Source organism: Ursus americanus, chromosome 14 (assembly GCF_024610735.1).
Source record: "Ursus americanus isolate L20-20 chromosome 14, mUrsAme1.1.p, whole genome shotgun sequence".
Classification (NCBI taxonomy): Eukaryota; Metazoa; Chordata; class Mammalia; order Carnivora; family Ursidae; genus Ursus; species Ursus americanus.
In genome coordinates this window covers 7,796,997-7,815,062 of record NC_142140.1, presented here as the reverse complement: position 1 = coordinate 7,815,062, position 18,066 = coordinate 7,796,997, and the positions used below count along the sequence as shown (strand labels likewise).

Sequence of the window (18,066 nt, the reverse complement as noted above, 5' to 3'; positions counted from 1 at the left end):
GGGCAGAGGTCACGGCTGCCGACAGAGGTCTGGGGCCTGGGTGTTTTGCCTCTAAATGCTATGCTTCTTCCACACCACACAGCCCCTCATGGCGGTACCATTTACAGAGGACAGTGACATCCATCCATGCATGGGGTCCCCACAACAGCCCTGTGGGGTAGGCAGGGGAGAAGGGCCCCCCAGCAACTCCCCCACTGCAGACACCAACATGGGGGCTCAGGGAGGTGAATGGACCTGTCCAGGGTCACAGGCAGGGTCACAGGCTGGGCATGTTTGGGCTAACTGCCCCCAGCGCCAGTGTTCTATGCCTTCCTGTAGGCTGCACCAGTGGGCCAGATGCCCCGAGGGGATTTTCGCACTACCATGAGGACCCTGCAGATGCCCCTAGCCAGGTCCCTCTGACTTCCCTGGGGGGCATTCAACTGGAAGGCCCAGCGAGGCCTCCCAGCACAGGGAAAGGGTCCGAGTGTCTGTCATGCACAAAAACGAGCATCCAGATGGCAGTTACCCAGAGTTCAGAGCTCTGGGGAAGAGAACAATCAAGGAAAACCCCCCAGAGGAGGCAGCTCATGCAGGCGGAAGGTGGGGAGGAGCTGAATGGGGGAAACTCAGAGAGTGGGAAATGGGAGATATTCAAGATGAGAGAAGAGACGGGGAAACGGACACTTCGACACAACCTCCTCAGCTGGGGTCACCTCAATTTATAGGCGAGCAAGTAGAGGCTCAGACAGGGTAAGAAACTGGTCCAGGGTCTCCCAGCAAATGAGAGCAGTAGGGATTTGAACCCAGACCTGTTTCACCCCCAAGTCCAGGCTCCAGCTGAGGAATGGGGAGGGAACCAATCCATCGTGGGCATCCGTCCACTAGCACCGGGCTAGGGAGGGGCTTCCCCTACATCATATAGCAGGGCATCCCTACTGTCCTCACGGGTCAAGAGAAGGGGTGCGACATGCCCAAGGCCACACAGTGAGTTCATTCCCAAGCCCAGATCTGCCTCAGTCTAGCCCAACCCAGCCTTTTCTACAATAGCCTCAGCCTCCTTCCTCTCTCTGGTAGGTAGTGCTTGAGCCCCTATGCTATGTGGGGCCCAGGGATGGAGCTGGGCTTGACCTCCTCGTAGCTTTTACGCTCAGGGCTCCCAGCTGCTGGACGGGTGTGGGTGAGAGCACCCATGTTCAAGTGCATCGCCATGGTGATGGTTCTGTCCATTTGCATATGGCCAAGGATGGACGGGGCCCATATAAGTGAGACCAGTAGATCTCTTTGGGAGGTGAGACTGGATGCATTTTACTCTTTACTTTATCTGATGTGGTTTGCCCTCAGCCAAACTCAGTCCACATTAGGGGGCTGTGCTCTAATGGGCCAAGCATAGCATGGGTGTCATGGGGTGAAATGTGAGTCCCAAGCCGTCTGGGGGTGACTGCCCAAGGGCAGTGGTGGGCAGAGCAGGCTTCTAGGAGGAGGTGGGGCCTGAGTGCATGGACAGGCGTTAAATGTGTAACAAGGACGGGAGAGGGCCATCTGGGAGGAGGGAGCAGCCTCAGCAGGGCAGGGCAGAGGGAAGAAAGTAAGGCGCATCTGAAGCAGGGGTACACTGTGAGGGTGGGTGTGATGAATCCGTGACTTGTGTGCCTAGGAGAGCACTGAATGCAGTGGCCATCCAGGGCTTGGGTCTACCCTACAACAGCCCCAGCACCCCGCAGCCTGTCGAGGCTCTGCTCACACACAATCAGCGACTGGGAACTCACTACCTTTAGGCAGCCTCTTTTGTCCTAGAATGGTTCTACCTGTGATAGAATTCTTCTCTTTCCGATTAGACTGCCTTCTATTGGGCTGACTCCACCCCCTTCTCCCCAGCCCTCCCCCTTCTCCATGAGCCTGGGCTAAGCCACTTGCCCCTCCCAGACCCACGCAATTGTGCTTCTGAACGTCGGCGCTGCAGTTCGTGGCCAAGGGTCACTTTCTTCAGTCTAGCTCACCCTGCACTCTGGTGATCTTGGCGGGTCCTGCCTCTTGCTTTTTTTTTTGCCATCCTCCCTGCACTCATGGTCTCTGCAAAGTTGGAGGGCACACTTTCCATACGGAAACAGGACAGAGCTCCGGGGACGGCCGCTGGCTTACCAGCAATCCAAGAAGCAGCACAAACCCACCAGAATCTCCTGGCCTCTAGCACATCCTGATGTCTCTTGCCCACAGGGTCATCACAGGAGACCTTGGCTGCTGTCTCCTGACATCCAGAGGCCCAGGGTCTACATTATTTACCTGTGCTTCCAGCTAGAAGTAAGGTAAACATCAAAAAAGTTGGTTTGACTTGGGCTGGCTAGCTGCCTTCCCATCCATCTCCACCCTGAGTCTTTTAGGCTCCTTGCACCTGTGCCCATCTCCTTGGCTGATACATTGGGTCAGTGATTCTGAACATTTTCTCTCCCCAGCCTCCTGCAAGGTACCTACCCCTCCCCTCCCTTCTCCAAACTGTCTGGAATCTTTGTCACCCATCTGTTCAGGCTCAGTGCCTCTACCTGACTTCCGCTGACCCAGATGACCCGCCAGGCCACTTCTCCCAGGGATGATTGCTTCTCTGCCAACCACTTCAGCTCAGAGGCCAGAACCAGGGCCAAGGGCCGTGACCATTTACAGAACCCTCATGTGGCCCTAAGTTCTAAGAAGGCATTCAAGGCTTTCTATGATCTTTTAGGTCCCAGGGTCTTTGCACTTGCTGTCCCTCCACCTGGAATGCTCTTTCTTCTAATTGTGCTGGTTTCAGTTCAAATGCAACCTCTTCAGACAGGTTTTCCCCGACCAACACGATTCCTGTTCCCTTCCTCAGAGTCTCTATTTCATTATATGGTTTAATGTCTTCATCTGAGTATTTGAAATTACCTTACATATTTGCTTGCTTGTTCCTTTATTGTCTGTTTCTTTTTACTAGATTCTAAGCTCCAGGATGGCAGGGACCTCATTTGTCCCACTGGCACACAATAGCTACTTAATTAATGTTGGACAGATAAGTTCTGGATAAATAAATACCCCAGCTCTGATTCTCATTTCTTTCTACCACCCTACCCCGCAGACCTGCTGACCTTCCTCTTTGTATTGCAAGGACATCCCATATTCCTTCAGTCCTCCGTGTCTTTGCACACATTTGCCTCTGCTAAGAGATCCTTTCTTCACACTTCCGGTGAGCTCCTACTCACCCTTTAAAACCCAGCTCAATTCCACTTTGGGTAGTTCTGTTCCTTTTTTGGCTTTCTCACCTCTTCCTCACTCTTCTGCTGTGGAATTAGCTGTATGCAGGTCTGCCTCCTACCCCCCTGCTGCCTCTGTGGGCTGGGGGCTCTCAAGGCCAGGAGGAGGCTCTGAATCATCATGGGTCCAGTGCTCAGCACAGGGCCTGGCTCAGAGCAGTTGCCCAGAGGATGTTTGCTGAGCAGTGCTGGACAAGGAGGCCCCTTGTGTGTCCCTGTTAAGGGGGTGTCTCATCCAGCTGGGGCCTCACCCCTGCAAGGTCTTTCCACCTCCTCTCCTTCCCCCTGCAGTAGCCAGAGGGAGATTTTAAAAATGTAAATGTGACCAGTTCATAGCTGAAAACTATTTCAGATGATCCTCACCACGCTTAGAAAATGTCCCAACTCCTGGCCATGGCCCATGACACCTGACACCTGGGCCCTCTACCCTCTCTATTTTGCTCACAATCTTCCTGCTTCCGGGCCTTTGCACTTGCTGTTCTCTCTGCCTGGTATGTTTCCCCCTCTAAAGTCACAAAGCCAGCTCTCTCTTCTCACTCACAACGCAACTCAAACGTGGCCTCCCCTGACCTCCCCAGCCACCTGCCTCCCATCGCTCTGCTTTATTTCTGTGACATAACTACCACCCTCTGGAGTCTTCGCAATGTCCGTCTCTTCTCACTACACTGCAAGCTTCTGCGGGCAGTGGTCTCATCAGCCTCACTCACTGCTGTATCCCCAGGACCCAGCCCAGTGCCTGGCCCCTGGTAGGTGTCCAGAATAATCGTCACCCAACTGATTCTCTCCTATCCCTGATAAGAACAGGCTTTGGTGCCTGACTTTCCAGAAGACCAAGTCACTAGAAAGTAAGTTCCTTGAGGGCAGGGATTCTGTGTTGATTTTATTTACTGTACTATCCCCAGGGCTTGGAGCAATGCTGAGTGAGTAGTAGGCTCAAAGTACATTTGCTGGGGGAAAGGGTCTGGAGCCAAGGAACAAAGTCTCTGAGAACTTTCCAGCCTCATGAGTGGGATACAGCATAGAGGCGGGAACTGGCAATGGGAGTGAGCCCACCATCGGGCCGCATCTCACCTGACAGCAGCATGGGGTCCTTGTCCACGGACTTGCGCACCTGGTCAGACTCCCCCGTCAGGGAGCTTTCATCAATCTTGAGGTCATTGCCCTGGATGAAGAGGCCGTCGGCAGGGAGGAGGTCACCTAGTGGGAGGAAGGGCAACAGAGTCAGCTGAGTCTCAGGTGGCTGGAGAGTCTTGGAACATTCCCTTAAAGGTGTGATTGCAAGGTCAAGTTCACCATTGGACACCTGCTGCCTCAAGCTCCCAGGGTGTGGTAACTAAGATGGCGCCCAGCACAGGCAATACGCAGCTGAAGCCTGAAGCCAAGGTGAATGGCACAAGGCCTGGAGGACCGAGGCTGGGCCCAAGAACAATCTTAGCTTGAGTGGCCATGTACTTCCATTTATAAAGTGCTTCTCTTGGCATGTATGGATTTGGGGTCCAGTTTTCTCAATGATTCATGCTTCTCTGGTCTCAACTATGGTTTGGGAAATTGTTTTGGAACGGACTAGTCTGTTCTGACTATGCTGAGGAGACCCTAAGACAGGCACATTATCAGAGGAAACCAAGCCCCCTAAGGCAGAGTGAAGAGAGCATAGCAGTCTCTCCCCCATTTTCTGCCTCTACTTACCCAGGACATATCTTGCCTAAATCCCCTTTGGTGCCAGCCAGCCTGACCACTTTCTCCATGGCCGTATCACAGGCCTAGAATGTTTGCTCATCCACATCCACTCCCTACAACACCTCTAGCCCAACAACCATCCATCAACAGCCCAATCAGATGTAGGAAATGGATTTCATCTCCTAAAGCCATTCTGAGTGTTAGTGGTCCTTGGAGTATTGTGTTCAGAAGACTTCTGCGTCTAGGCTCTGAGCTGTGATTGATTACTAATGTCTGTTACAGGTGTAGGTTTTGAGAGCGGTAGCACGTGTGCCCTCTATTTGCCATTTCTGACTTTAAATGGATTCTGGAATCCTGCCTCCTCTAGGAAGTAGCCTTCTACTTCTCAAAGGATCTCAGAAGACATCCTGGCTCAGGATTAGCCTTCAGGGACCGACCCCCTTCCCTGGGCCAGCCTCTTTGGGTTTGCCTGTCCTGTCCCACCTCTGCCCAGACTCTAGCTCTAGCACCTGGCTCTGGGGCTGGGACACTTACCATATTTGACCTGGGCGATGTCCCCAACAACGATCTCGGCCACAGGGATCTGGACCACCTGGCCAGCCCGAACAACGGTGAACTTCTGCTCCTGTTCAATGCGGCTCTGCAGGCCCCGGAACTGCTTCTCTTTGCTCCAGTCATTGAAGGCCGTGACCAGGACCACACAGATGACCGAGAGGAGGATGGCCGCCCCCTCGATCCAGCCAGCCTCTGCCTCCCCTTCATCCTCTGCCCCGCCCTGGGCCGTGGCACATCCTACAGAAAGCAGAAGGAAGCAGGCAGGGCGGGGTCAGCCAGGCAGGAGAAGCCTACAGGTCTGGATCTAAATCCCAGCTCTGCTGAGTAAAAAACATTGATAATTAGATGAGCATGATCCAATTTATTCAATGCGTCTGGTGGCTAGCCCTTCAGTTTCCTGCCTTTGTTCTAGGTGTGAGATCTTGGACTAATGACTTCACCTTTTGAACCTCAGTTTTCACCTCTGTAAAAAGGGACGAATACTCTTTGTCTGGGGGACCTATTGTGAGGCTTGAACTTCAATGAGTTGAGGTCCATGGTGGCTGAGCACAGACCCAGCACAGGGGAGAGGCCTGATTCACAAGAAAAGAGAAGTAAGGATGTAAGAGAATGAAGGTGATCAGTACTGCATGTGCTTTAGGGTCTAGGGTGCAGTTTTGCTGATGTGCTTTCCTTCCATGTTTCTAGCAACTGTGAGGCAGGTCTCCAGAGAGCAGGCCTGGGGGGTGGGGTTGGGGGCGGGGGCAGGAACCACAGCGCCAGGCCTGATGTCCAACAGGCTGGTTCTAATCCTGCCACTGCTCCTGTATGATCCTGGGTAACTCACGGTCCTCCCTGAGCTGCAGTGTCCTCCTTTGCAAAATGGGAGTCCCTGAGACCTCCTTCCGGGTTCTGGGAGAGGACAGTGAAAGCCTCAGCCAAAGCTCAGGGCACAGCATTTGTGCGCCCCCCCCCCCAGCAAGGACACCCACACTCCAGCCTGTGGGCTGCTTATCTGTCCTACAGTGACCCTGCATCCCACACCCTCGAACCATTGAACCTCCCAGTCTGGTTCCCCAGACTGCTTGAGGCCTGCCAGGCCCACCTTGTGAACAGAGGAAGAGCGGACACGTCTGAAAAAAAGGCCTCAGGTCCTGCCCATGGGGTGCCGAGTAGGGTCTCTCCAAACTCTTCCGCACACCCTGTCTCCTGCAACCCCACAAGGATCCAGGGAGGGAGACTTATTACCTTCACTTGCAGATGAGGAAACTGAGGCTCAGAGAAAGGAGGGGACAGCCAAGGTGGGCGCTGCAGCCAGGACTAGCCCAGGCCCTTTTTCCCACTGGAAGGTGGTAAACAGCCTTCTCCATGGAAAGTGACCCTGAGAAGCATCCAACTATCCATCCCTGGAAAACTCAGAGAGGTTCCCTTTCAAGGCAGCTGGGCAGGGGACTGGACCATTGACAAGTCACTTGCACCAAGTATTCATTTTAATTCTCAAGCTGGCCAAAAGAAGTGGTTTGGAGAGGGGTGGCTACTCACCTGGGGTCACAGAGCAGATCTGGGGTTTGAATCTGACACTGGACCTGGCCTGCCCACTGTCCCTGAACCCAGAGGCCTCCTGCGCCATGTGCTGGCCTCACATTGCCAAAGACCCATGGCTGACTGTTTGGAAGTCCAATTCAGTCCCAAGGAAGAGTGGACAGTTTTGAGAGACCGCAGTAGGACCATCTGGGAAGCTGGGGGTCAGAAGCAACATGACAATAAGGCCAAGTGGTATCAGGGAATGCTTTCCAACTCTCGGAGGGGTGGAGGTCAAGGCTAGCTGGTGGGCCTAAGCTTGGGATGGTGCGGTATATGGGATCATGTGGCCCAGCAGTATATGTCCCTGGAAAATTCCATGGCTTTCACTGAACCAGTCACTCCTTGCAGGCTAGTAAACAACCACCTCACTGAACAAGGTCCTTGATGCCACTCTTTCCTTCTTTTGGAATTTCAGATTTTCCAATAATTTTACATTGTTTAGCTGGATCGGCCTTTAGTGCTAATGATCGTCATAGTCATGCTGATAACAGACGTCAGGCCAGCCTTGGGTTTGAATCCCAGCTGTGCCACTTCACTGCTGTGTGCCTGTGACCTAGCTACTTACCCAGTGTGCCTCAGTTTTCTCATCTGCAAAATGGGGGTGAGGACAAGCACTCCATCAGAGGTGGCCGAGAGGACAGAGGGACAGCTTTTATGTAAAGCACTCACCTCACTAAGCACACAGAATGAAAGCTGCTGTTTCTTGTTGCCCAGTGTACGGGGTGCATGAATGCATTCGAGCTCCGCAGCCAGGCTGGAAGGGAGCCTTGGGCATCCAGTTGGAGTTCAGCACCATGTGATGACTGGGGGAGGGGAACCAGGGTGCCCCACCCCCATCATAAATGACACCAATGGAAGCCCCAGAGACCGAGAAACTCAGGTGAACCTTGTTAAACAGAAACCCAGGCCATGGAAATGTGCTCTTTTGGGGTTCAGGGGAATGACTTGAGATGCAGAGTCCCAGTGCTTTGCTTTACAGGACTTTCATCACTCTCTGCCTTGCTACATGCTTTGTAAATGTGAAGACTGTTGCGTGCTTCATTGATGGGCCCCCCATTAGAGATTGCAGCACCTACTGGAGCATTTAGGACACTTAGAGATAGCCCAGGACCATGGTAAGCCTTTGGGTTCTGGAATTGTAAAGACCTGACTTCAAATCCAGGCTCTTCTGTGTGACCTTGGGTAAGTGACTTGGCCTCTCTGAGTCTCAGTTTGGACAGCTGTAACATGGGATGACTTTGGGAGCCCAGAGCCTAGTAAGAGCCTGTCATATATTGGATACATGATAAATGTGGGTCTTCTCTCAATTTTCATGAACTACTCTCCTTGGACTGGCTTCTGGAAGCCAAGGATCTGGTGGTTGAGCAGAGTTCACTCTGTTCCCTTGACTCCCAACCTTGGCTGTTGCCTTTGCCTATTCAATACCGAGGAGCCCTTTGGGTCCTTGAAGGCACTCTGCCAGCAAAAGCCCATTAGTTTTTACTTCCCTCTGAGAACTGTTTGATGGTCACACAGTGCCTTGGGATGGCCAGAAAGTGGGGTGTGGATTGCCGGCTGAGGTCTTGAGCTCCCAGGAGCTGCTGGACCCTGGGAACATTACTCCTCTGCCCCTGGTGCAGTTGGGGAGAAGAGATAAGGAAGGGGAAGGAAGGGGGCTCTGAGCAGGCCCTGCTGAGGCTTCCTCTGGGGGGCCCTTCAGACTGGGGTAAGGACAGGTTCTAGAGATTGTGGCTACAGAGTCTGGGGAGCCTGCAGCTGCTCTCTCTGGACTGGGGATTTGTAGGGTTTGGCTTTGGTCTATCGGACCTCAGGGAACCTGCTTGGCCTCTCTGGGCCTATCTCTACCTGTCCATCAGTAAAATGGGGAAGCTACTTTCTAGATGGTGACTGGGGCCTGGCATCAAAGAAGGGTTCTCAAAACTGGAAGAGACACAAACATTTTCTAAGCACCTACTAGACGCCTGTCACTTGGCTTGGCACTCTGACACTAGGGGAGCTATCATGGGCGGGGAGTTGGGAGCACTGAGTATGTTAATTCCAGCTCTGCCACGAACATGCTGTGTGACCTCTGACAAGTATCCTGAGGTCTCTGAGCCAAGAAAGCAAACAGGAAAGGGCTGTGGGTGCTGCAAGTTTCTACAGCCTGTAAGTCCATCACTAGCATCATTCTGGATATGACTGATGAAGCCTGAGTCTGACTTGGCAGGGGGGTGGTCCTGGCAACATGGAAGGTCCAGAACTCAGAGCTCAGGCTGGGGCCTGGGCACTGGGGAGTACATACAGCCTCAGAGTGCAGGAACTTCACTCTGTGGGGCTGGATTATGTGCAGCTGCCCTCATCTACCCAGATCCTCGCCTGAGCTAGCATCTCAGCTGGAGGCAGGGAGGGAAAGTGGAAGGCACCAGAAAACTGGGGTTTAAAATCCAGCCCTACTGCCTAATAAGCCTAATGACCTTGGGCAAGTCCTTCCCCGTTCTGAGCCTTGGTTTCTGCCTCTCTAGGATGGAAGAGGTTGCAGCCATCTGTTTGGAGGCCTGTCTGTGGGGAGGCTCCTCCTGGCACACACTAGGAGCTCGATCTGTGCTCCTACAGCACCCCCTCCACCATCTGCCCTCTGACTTCTAATCTCGCACAAAACTGGGTCACAGGAAGCTACTTATACGGGTGGCATTGACTCAGTCCCGTCCCTTCCTGAGGAAATGCAGCCGAGGAACAGGAGCATGGGCTCGGAAGCCAGAACGCCTGGGTCTGAGTCATGGTTCTGCTGCTTCCTAGAGTGTGACCTAGCAAGTCGTTTACTGTCTCAGGGCCTCGACTCCTACCCACAGGGTTGTTGGGAAGATCAAATGAATCTCTACTGTAAATGCTCCCAACTAGCAGTGGCTATAAAAATTGTAAGAAGAATTATTGTTATAATTATGCTTGTGTGTTGCACCCTTAGCTTAGTTCAAGGCTTTTTTCAAATAGCTATGTACAATCTTCTTCTATATTTTCTATGAAATTCCTGCAAAGACTGCTTCCCAATACGCAGCTCTTATAATGTCCTAAGTGAAAGTTCATCTCAGAATTCACTGTCAGGGGACAGGCTATCTTCCTAAAGAACCATTTTCCCTCATTGTGGATAGCTTGAGCTATGTGCGTCATCCAAATTCCCTTTCTGCCCTGGCTGCCAGGAAGCTCAAAGTCAAATTTAAATATCAATCATAGTAGCAAATATAGTTGGTTTATTTGCTTCTATCCCTTTCCTGTCTGATTTTCTATTTGACTTCATCTTGTGAGACGTGTCCTTCTTGTGTCTTTAAACCCTCTCTGGAAAGAGGTCATGCAGGATAAAAAGCAACTTAGTAATATTACTTGTGAAATTGAGGTAGTTGGCCTAATAGACCTGTTTATCTCATTTCATAGGCAATTCAGGCTTGGAAGAAGGTGAGGAGACAGATGTTCAAGAAATTTCAGAGACCACCTCCTCATCTGGGGAAAGGGGCCCATGATGGTTATTTCTTATAAGCGATTCACTTTTTATTTGCTTGCTTGAAGTAATGAACATTGTAGGATTATCTCTATGCAGTGCATTCATTAGGAAAATGCTGAATCATAATTAAAAACAAGTGTTTATAATATCCTACTAATGAAAAATCAGATTATAGAAATCTAACAAAACAATATATCTCATGTGATCCCGTTTATCCCACAGGGTGTGTGTGTGTCTGTCTCTCTCTCTCTTTTTCTCTCTACCTCTCTATTGTGTGACATAGGTTTGAAAGACTTTGCCATCATAAAGGAAAGAGTCATTGAGTTGATAAAGCCACAGTCCTTAGCAGGTGCTTGGTTTATGGAATGAAAGTATGCGGGAAAGTTGAGGTTTTCTATTAGGGGTCCTAAGTTCTGACTTTGAGAAGAGTGGGTCTTCTCCAGAACCCTCTCTGGATGAATGGGACAGTGCTTCCTCGGTCCACAGAGCAGTGTCCCCATTCCGAATGCAGGGACACATTTTGGGAGTCCCTCTCAAGACTGGGAGTCCTCACACGGGAAAACATACTTAGCATGAGCCCCATAAGCGTGTGCATGATACTGAACCAACCCTGGGATGGGACCGTGAAAGAGGACGAGCAGCGTGGATGCTGAGTCCTTCCCATGCAATGTGCAGAGGATGTGATCCAAGGGCAGCCTGGGAGGAGGAAGCCTGGGGCAGCCACACCCATGGTGATAGCAGATCCAGCACCCACTCAGTGACCTTGACCAAGTTAACACACTTCTCTGTACCTTGTTTTCCTCATCTCTAAAATGGGCATAGTGGTGGCCCTTCCCTCATGGGGTTTTAGGATGATGACATCCCAGCCCAGAATTCGACGTCCTGTAAGTGTTCAAGAAATGCTCACTGTGGTTATTCCCACTGTTGGTGCAATCCTTGCGTCTCACACATGGGAAAACTGGGGGCCAGGGGCTGTGGGTGAGGCCCTGCACCCCGGGGCTTGGTTCCCTCACCCGGGTGCCCTGAGTCTTGGCCAGGCTGCTTGTGGCAGGGTGGGGAGCGGGGGTCTTACCTTCATTGCTCTCGCCAGGTGGGTGGTAAAAGGACAGCCCCAGGGAGATGATGGCTGCGATTTCCAGAATGATCAGCGTCACGTCTTGTAGTGCCTCCCACACCAGCTGCAGGAAGGTTTTTGGCTTCTTTGGAGGTATAAAGTTTTGCCCAAAAATCTGCTTTCTCTTTTCCAGATCTGGAGCGGTGCCCGGCAAACCTGTGGACAGAGTGCAGAAAGGTTGGCCTGGGAGGCCTGGGAGAGACGCTCAGTTTCCTGGGAACTGTCCTGAATGGGGCCGGCCCCATGGAGAAGCACAGAGAAGGGGGAGCACACAGCAGGAAACTTGCAGGCACCAGCCAGGAGCCCGGCGCCCAACACTCACTTCCGGCCCACAGTGGGCTGTTGTGAAATGCCAGAGACACCATGCGGTGGGGTGAATAGTAACCCCCCCAAATGATCTGTTCACATCCTAATCCCTGGAAACTGAATGTGACCTTCCTTAGGAAAATGCTCTTTGCTGACGTAATTAAGTTAAGGATCTTGGGATGAGATTGCCCTGGATTATCCAAGTGGGCCCTAAACTAATGACAAGCGTCTTTTTAAGAGACAGAAGGAACAGATCCAGACCCAGAGGGCACAGGCTGTGCGAAGACGGAGGCAGAGATGGCAGGAGGCAGCCACGAGCCAAGCAATGCCAGATCCATGAAGAAGCCCAAGGAAGCAAGGAAAGGAATGTCCTCTAGAGCCTTTGGAGGCAGCACGGCCCCGCTGACATCTGATTTCCAGACTTCTCGTCTCCAGAACTATGAGAGAATAAAGTGCTCTGCTCAAAGCACCCAGTCTGTGGTCATTTGTTAGGCAGCCACAGGAAGCGAATACCCACCACCAGGCCCACCTTGCATCACATCCTTGCTCCTGCTCTGCGTTTCCTCCTGCCCTTCCCGTGGAGCACAGACTCGGAAACCTCTGCCTGGGTTCGAACCCCAGCCTGTGCCTCCAGCTCTCTGGGCCTCGGTGTCCTCCTCTGCGATGGGGATGGTGACTGCAGCTAGCCCCCGAGTGGTCATGAGCATCTCAGGAGATTATCCATGGGTTCGGTGTTAGTTGAGCACCTACGACGCACCCAGCACTGTTCAGACACTGGGATAGGGCAGGGAGAGAAATAGGCAGAGAGCCCTCCCAGAGGAGCTGGCCTCCCAGTGGACACATGCGACTCGCTCCAGTGGTGCCTGGGGGTGGCAGACGCTCAGTCGAGGCTAGCGGTCCTGGCCCATCTTACGGACCTGGGGGTGGAGTGCAGTCCTCATCATGCGGGGCCAAGACACAGCGGTCTGCTTCCAACCTATCATTTCTTCACTTCCAGATAATTCTCCCTGACTCACCCATCCGATCCTCACTCCCTGCTCAGCGATTTTGGAGGCTCCCCACCACGTCCAGAATAAAGTCCATGTTTCCCAGCCTGGCACTCCGGCCTCTTGATCTGAGCCTCAGTAGCCGCATTTCCATTACTTGGCCCGCCCCCGGCCAGACCAGGCCAGTCCTCTGCTGGCGTGGCTTGTGTGTTCCTCCTGCCACACATTTGGTCAGGTGTGGCCTTCCCCTGCCCTCCGCTTGGTTTGCCTGTCTGTAAGTCCTCTCCCACACTCATGGGCGCCAAGGTGTGAACGACCACTGAAAGATCAACCCGTCATGGTGGGATTCGGGGGTGTGACAGAGAGAGGCCAGCCTCACTGTCTACTTCGGAGGCCAGCCCTTCTCCTTGTTTCTTTCCTTCCTTTGATGCTACCCTGTGTTGCCCCAAGTCACTTGTGTCATGTTTAATTTTTCCACAACAGGTGTCCTGGCATACTTCCTGCCTTGCTCATGCTGTTCAGAGAGCCACGGAGAGGCATTCCTTCCATCTTCTAGGCTGCCTCTGCTGAAGAGCGCTCCCCTCCACCCCAAGCAGACAGCCGCTCCCTGCCTTCACCCCTAGGTGGCCTTTAGCAGCAGGGCTGACCTGGTCACTGGATCTGTGTCCCACCTGGGCCGTGGTGCCTTGGGGGCAGAATGCTCTGCTTCCTGTCCCTTGGGTCCTGGCACTGAGGCCACCAACCACCTTTGAATCTGTTTACCCACTGAATGCAGGTGACATGCCCAAGTGTTCTGAACCTGGCATGGGGTGTCATCATGAGGAAGGCAGCACAAATGGACCCCCCGCAGGTGGGCAGTATCAGTCCTGTCCCTGAAACCAACCTAACCCCAGCTCACCTGTGGCTTAATGAGGATAGCTGGAGGGTGGACATGGAGGGGTGGGGGTGGGGGAGGCACACCGCCATCAGACTTCTAGCCTTAGTCTATTCCAGAGAAGGGGGAATCTGAAGGGATCCCCAGAACAGTACCACTAGCATGCTGGGGTCAGAGTCCTAGAACATTCTGCTGCTACTGTTATGAGAGTCTAGTGGTTTATTTTATTTTACTTTTGTTTATTTATTAGATAGAGAGCAAGAGAGGGCACGCGTATGAGCAGGGGGAGGGGCAGAGAAAGAAGCAGACACCCTGCTGAGCAGGGAGCCTGATGCTGGAGCTCAATCCCAGGATGCTGGGATCATGATCTGAGCTGAAGGCAGATGCATAACCAATTGAGTCACCCAGGCACCCCGAGGGTCAAGTGGTTTAATATCATATGGTTCTAGCTTTCTATCAGTCATTCGTTAGCTTATCCATCCATCCATTCATTCATTCATCCAACCTGTGTTTCTCAGGCCTCCACTGTGGGCCCAGCCTGGTGCCGGGTGCTGCATGCTGGGGAGAGTGATGTGAAGGGAACAGCCCAGAAGCTCATGGACGTAAGAGTTCAGTGGTCCTGGGGGTCCAACAGCCTATGCTCAGGGTACAGGGAGGTAGGCATGTCCCCTAATTCTAGGCACTGAGCTTCCTCTGATGCTGACAGTGAGACCTCTGTTGGGAGCCTCCAAGAGCCAGCCTGGCTGAGACCCTGTGGGAAAGCCTACAGGTGGCTTGTTCCAGGGGAGACCCCACACCAGCGTAGCAGTACAGGTAAGCTCTGGAGATCCAATGTCCTGCCTGTACAGTAAGAATGAGGGATCCCAGAGCTAGGTTATGCCCATTTTATAGATGGGAAAACTGAGGCTGTCATGAGACCAAACTGCTTTGTTGGAGCATCTTCCGGGCCCTGAGAACTCAAGTCGGTTCTGTCCTAAGCACATGGCAATGTTGCTCATACCCTCCCATGCTGGGGTAGCCATCTTGACTATCCACGCAGAGAACAAGCAGGCATGATATAGTGTGATTCTAGGAACTGCAGTAAGGTTCTTTGTCTTTCTTCATTTGTCCAATTCTACCCATAGTCTACATTTGAAATTATTTCACTTGGGCTTCGTTCCTTTAAATAAAAGCTCCAATTCCTTTAGATTCCCTGGAAGAGGGAAGCCATCATCAGTTCTGGACACCATGGTGTCATGAGCTTTTGGGCTTTTTCCTGGGAGTAGGTTTAGATAAAGGGAAGAAAGGAGAACTAGGGAGACTGGTGGGCCTCTGAAGAAAGGGTCTATGACCAGTCAACACTGACCTGTGATGGCAGTTTGCTGGGCTTTGACTAGTTGGTTCCTTTCTCCGAGCCTCAGTTTCCCCATCTTAATAATAGGGGAGTTCAATAGGATGGGCGGGCCCTGAGGATCCCAGGGGTTCTAAGGTCTGCAGGTCCTGAAGTGGTCCTGCTATGGTCTGTTCACATCTGGGGGCTCTTCATAGGTTTGGTATAAACAAGGGCTTTACTTAGAAGAAGCTCAGTGAGGCTGGAGCCAGCCCATCTCCTGGGCCCATCCTGATTGATTCAGAAAGAGGTGAGTCTTCTGAGGGTCTGTGATTCAAATGTTCTGGAGTCTATAGGGTGACCAGTTGAAAATGTGGGTGTTCTCCAGTTCTGGGAGTTTGGCCACGGTTCAGGGGTTCTGTCACCCAGGGGTTCACAGGCCTGGCATTGAGACCCTGGGTCCTGGGACAGAGCACAGGGCAGGGGTTGCAAATCTGCATAGCCGTAGGACTGAGCAGCTTTTGTGAGTGAGTGAAGTAGGTGGGTGGGAGGCAACAGGGAGTAGTGGCAACTGGGGCAAAGTGAAGAATCTCAGCCCCTCTAAAGGGGGCAGCTATTTCTTAAGTTCTGTGGGAGAATGTGGACCCAGTGTGGAGATCTGTCAGTCTTCCAGGAGAAGCTGGACACCTGGAATTCGATGTCAAATCTCCCCATTAGAAATAGTCCGGGGCCAAATACAACATAGCTGTGAGCTAGATTCAGCCCTGGGGTTGCTCGTGTAGGACCCTTAGGCTTTGGGTTGGAGAACAGACAGGAGTGTGGAGGGGCCAGAGCAGAACAGCCTCTCTGTCTCTTCCTCCTATTTCCTGGGCTTCCCCCTCCCCAGCAGCCACACTCTGCCCTGCTTCCCACAGGTTCTGAGATCCCCTCTGTTTTTCAGAAATAACAGCTCACAGAATAAAAATATTTGCGTGTTCTGTAGGGCCAGTCTCACTTAGAAAGTGCTAGGCAGTTTCTCCATTAACAAATACCGCAGTGTATAAACCCAAGATGGGAACCTTGGGTGTTGAGGTTCACATGGGATGACTGAGGTGACAGATGGTGGCTGTGATGTCTTGTTCACCCTCTTCCTCTCAGGGGAAGGTGGGCTGAGCTGGAGCTGGGGCTACCAAGCCCCAAGAACTCAGGTGGGGTTTGAATGCAGATGTCACGGGTCCAAATCCTGGCTCTGAGTGCCTCAGTTTCCCCATCTGTAAATTGCAAGGAGCAGCAGGGCCTACTTCACGGGGCTGGGCGAGACTTCTGCAGGATGGCTCGTGTGAGGTGCCCAGTGCTGTGTGGGTGAGGACACTGCGTTATCATCCAGTATCAGATGGTGTGGGTGGTAATCATGACCTCCCAGAGGAGGAAGACTTTGGACAGGTGGGACTTCAGTAAGATGGGGAGGAGATGGTCAAGGTGAGCGCAGGAACAGCGGAAGGGCCATATGAGTGCAGATGAGCCACTTATTCTCTTTAGGCCTCAGTTTCCCCACATGTGACACGAAGGATTGGCCTGACTGAAGGCTGGTGGCTCTGATACCTTGTATCCAAAGATACTGGTTTTGAAGACCTACAGGCGGGACATCCCACTGTCCAATCCACCTATCACATCCCTCCAAGGAGTGGAATCGTGTAGTCTCCCCATCTGGCTGAAAATTAACATGCCTATTTTGGGGAGCAGAGACAACAGAAGGTGATGTGAGAGATGAATGGTGTTGGAGATTCAATTTAGATTACAGAGCATCTCACCATTTAGCATATTAAAAATTAACATTCTGTGTCAAATATCATTTGACAAATCCAGCAAGGCCTTGAAAATTCAGAAACACAGTGCTGAGGAATTGATATCAGAAGCTGTGTGGGGTTGTGGATTTCCAATGTGAATCTCTTTTTGCACAAGGGGCAGACAACAGAGCACTGAGTGAGGAGTCAGGTTTGTGGATGAACCGGGCCAGTTATTTCATCCCTAGGAGACTCTGTCTCCTCATCAGTAAAATGGGAGCAAAATAACCCCTAGACGGTGGTAAGCCATACACAGAGGAATGTGTGCAAAAGTTCTCTGTAAGTTGTACAGGCATAATGGTTGTGCCTTCATGGTAAAAAAATCTCCTGCATTTGTGCAAATTCTTCTATCAGAATCGGAATTTGTATATGCTATTAGTCACGTAACAGGAGAAAGCTAAGTGCCGAGCATGGGAGTCTTTGGTTGTACAGGAATTATTTGTTGTAATGGCAACTTGCTATCATTGGCTATTTGAAGACTCTTTGCCCCAAACTTCTTCTGTATCCAGTTGTCCTGGACACAACTGGATTTTTCCCCAGCCTCTGAGCCCTTGCCCCTGCAGTCCTCATTCCTCTGCTTGGAATGCCTTTCTCTTCTTAGTTCTCTCGGACCCAGCCCTGAGTGCCGCAAATAGCAGCCTCAGGCCATCAGAGAGGACTTGTTTGGTCAGTTACACACCTGCACAGTGTTAACAGAATGATAATTTGTTGCAAACATTAAAAACTCAGGTGATTCCACATAAAAATCCCAATGTGTGGCTCAGTGAGGATCTGTACATGGACGCCAGGGAGCTGGAACTTGTGACCGAGAGCTCTCTGACCCCAACACCAGCCTCATGTTGGCTCTGGGGACATGTTTCCTGTTAAGGAAAGCTCAGGGGGACAGTGAGCACCAGCTGAAGTTCTTTCAGGGGTAGAGGAAGCCTTGGCATTGTCTGGACGCAGAGTGCAGACCTGGGGACCAGGAAGAGAAAGCACAGAGAGGGGTCCTGGTTTCCTTAGAAGGCAGCACTTTCTCACAGGTGGGCTGAAGTAGATGGATGTCTAGGGAGGGAGGGAAGGGAGAGCGCATCAAGAGGCTGGCCAACCCGCCCTGGTGTCCTTTTCCCTAGATGCCAGGCCCCAAGGGACTGGGGATCCTC

At 52.1% G+C, this 18,066-nt stretch overlaps 1 protein-coding gene across 11 annotated transcripts in view; it reads right to left on the bottom strand.

Moving 5' to 3' along the window:
- The window catches only part of ATP2B2 (ATPase plasma membrane Ca2+ transporting 2), a 365,851-nt gene that overhangs the window by 66,763 nt on the left and 281,022 nt on the right, over positions 1–18,066 (bottom strand). For all 11 annotated transcript variants that reach the window (XM_045808236.2, XM_087866780.1, XM_045808238.2 and 8 more), the window contains 3 exons: positions 11,585–11,782; positions 5,457–5,714; positions 4,317–4,442 (listed from right to left, as the gene is read on the bottom strand). In XM_045808236.2, coding sequence (XP_045664192.1) covers positions 4,317–4,442; positions 5,457–5,714; positions 11,585–11,782 — 582 coding nt within the window. The remainder of the gene's footprint in view (positions 1–4,316; positions 4,443–5,456; positions 5,715–11,584; positions 11,783–18,066) is intronic.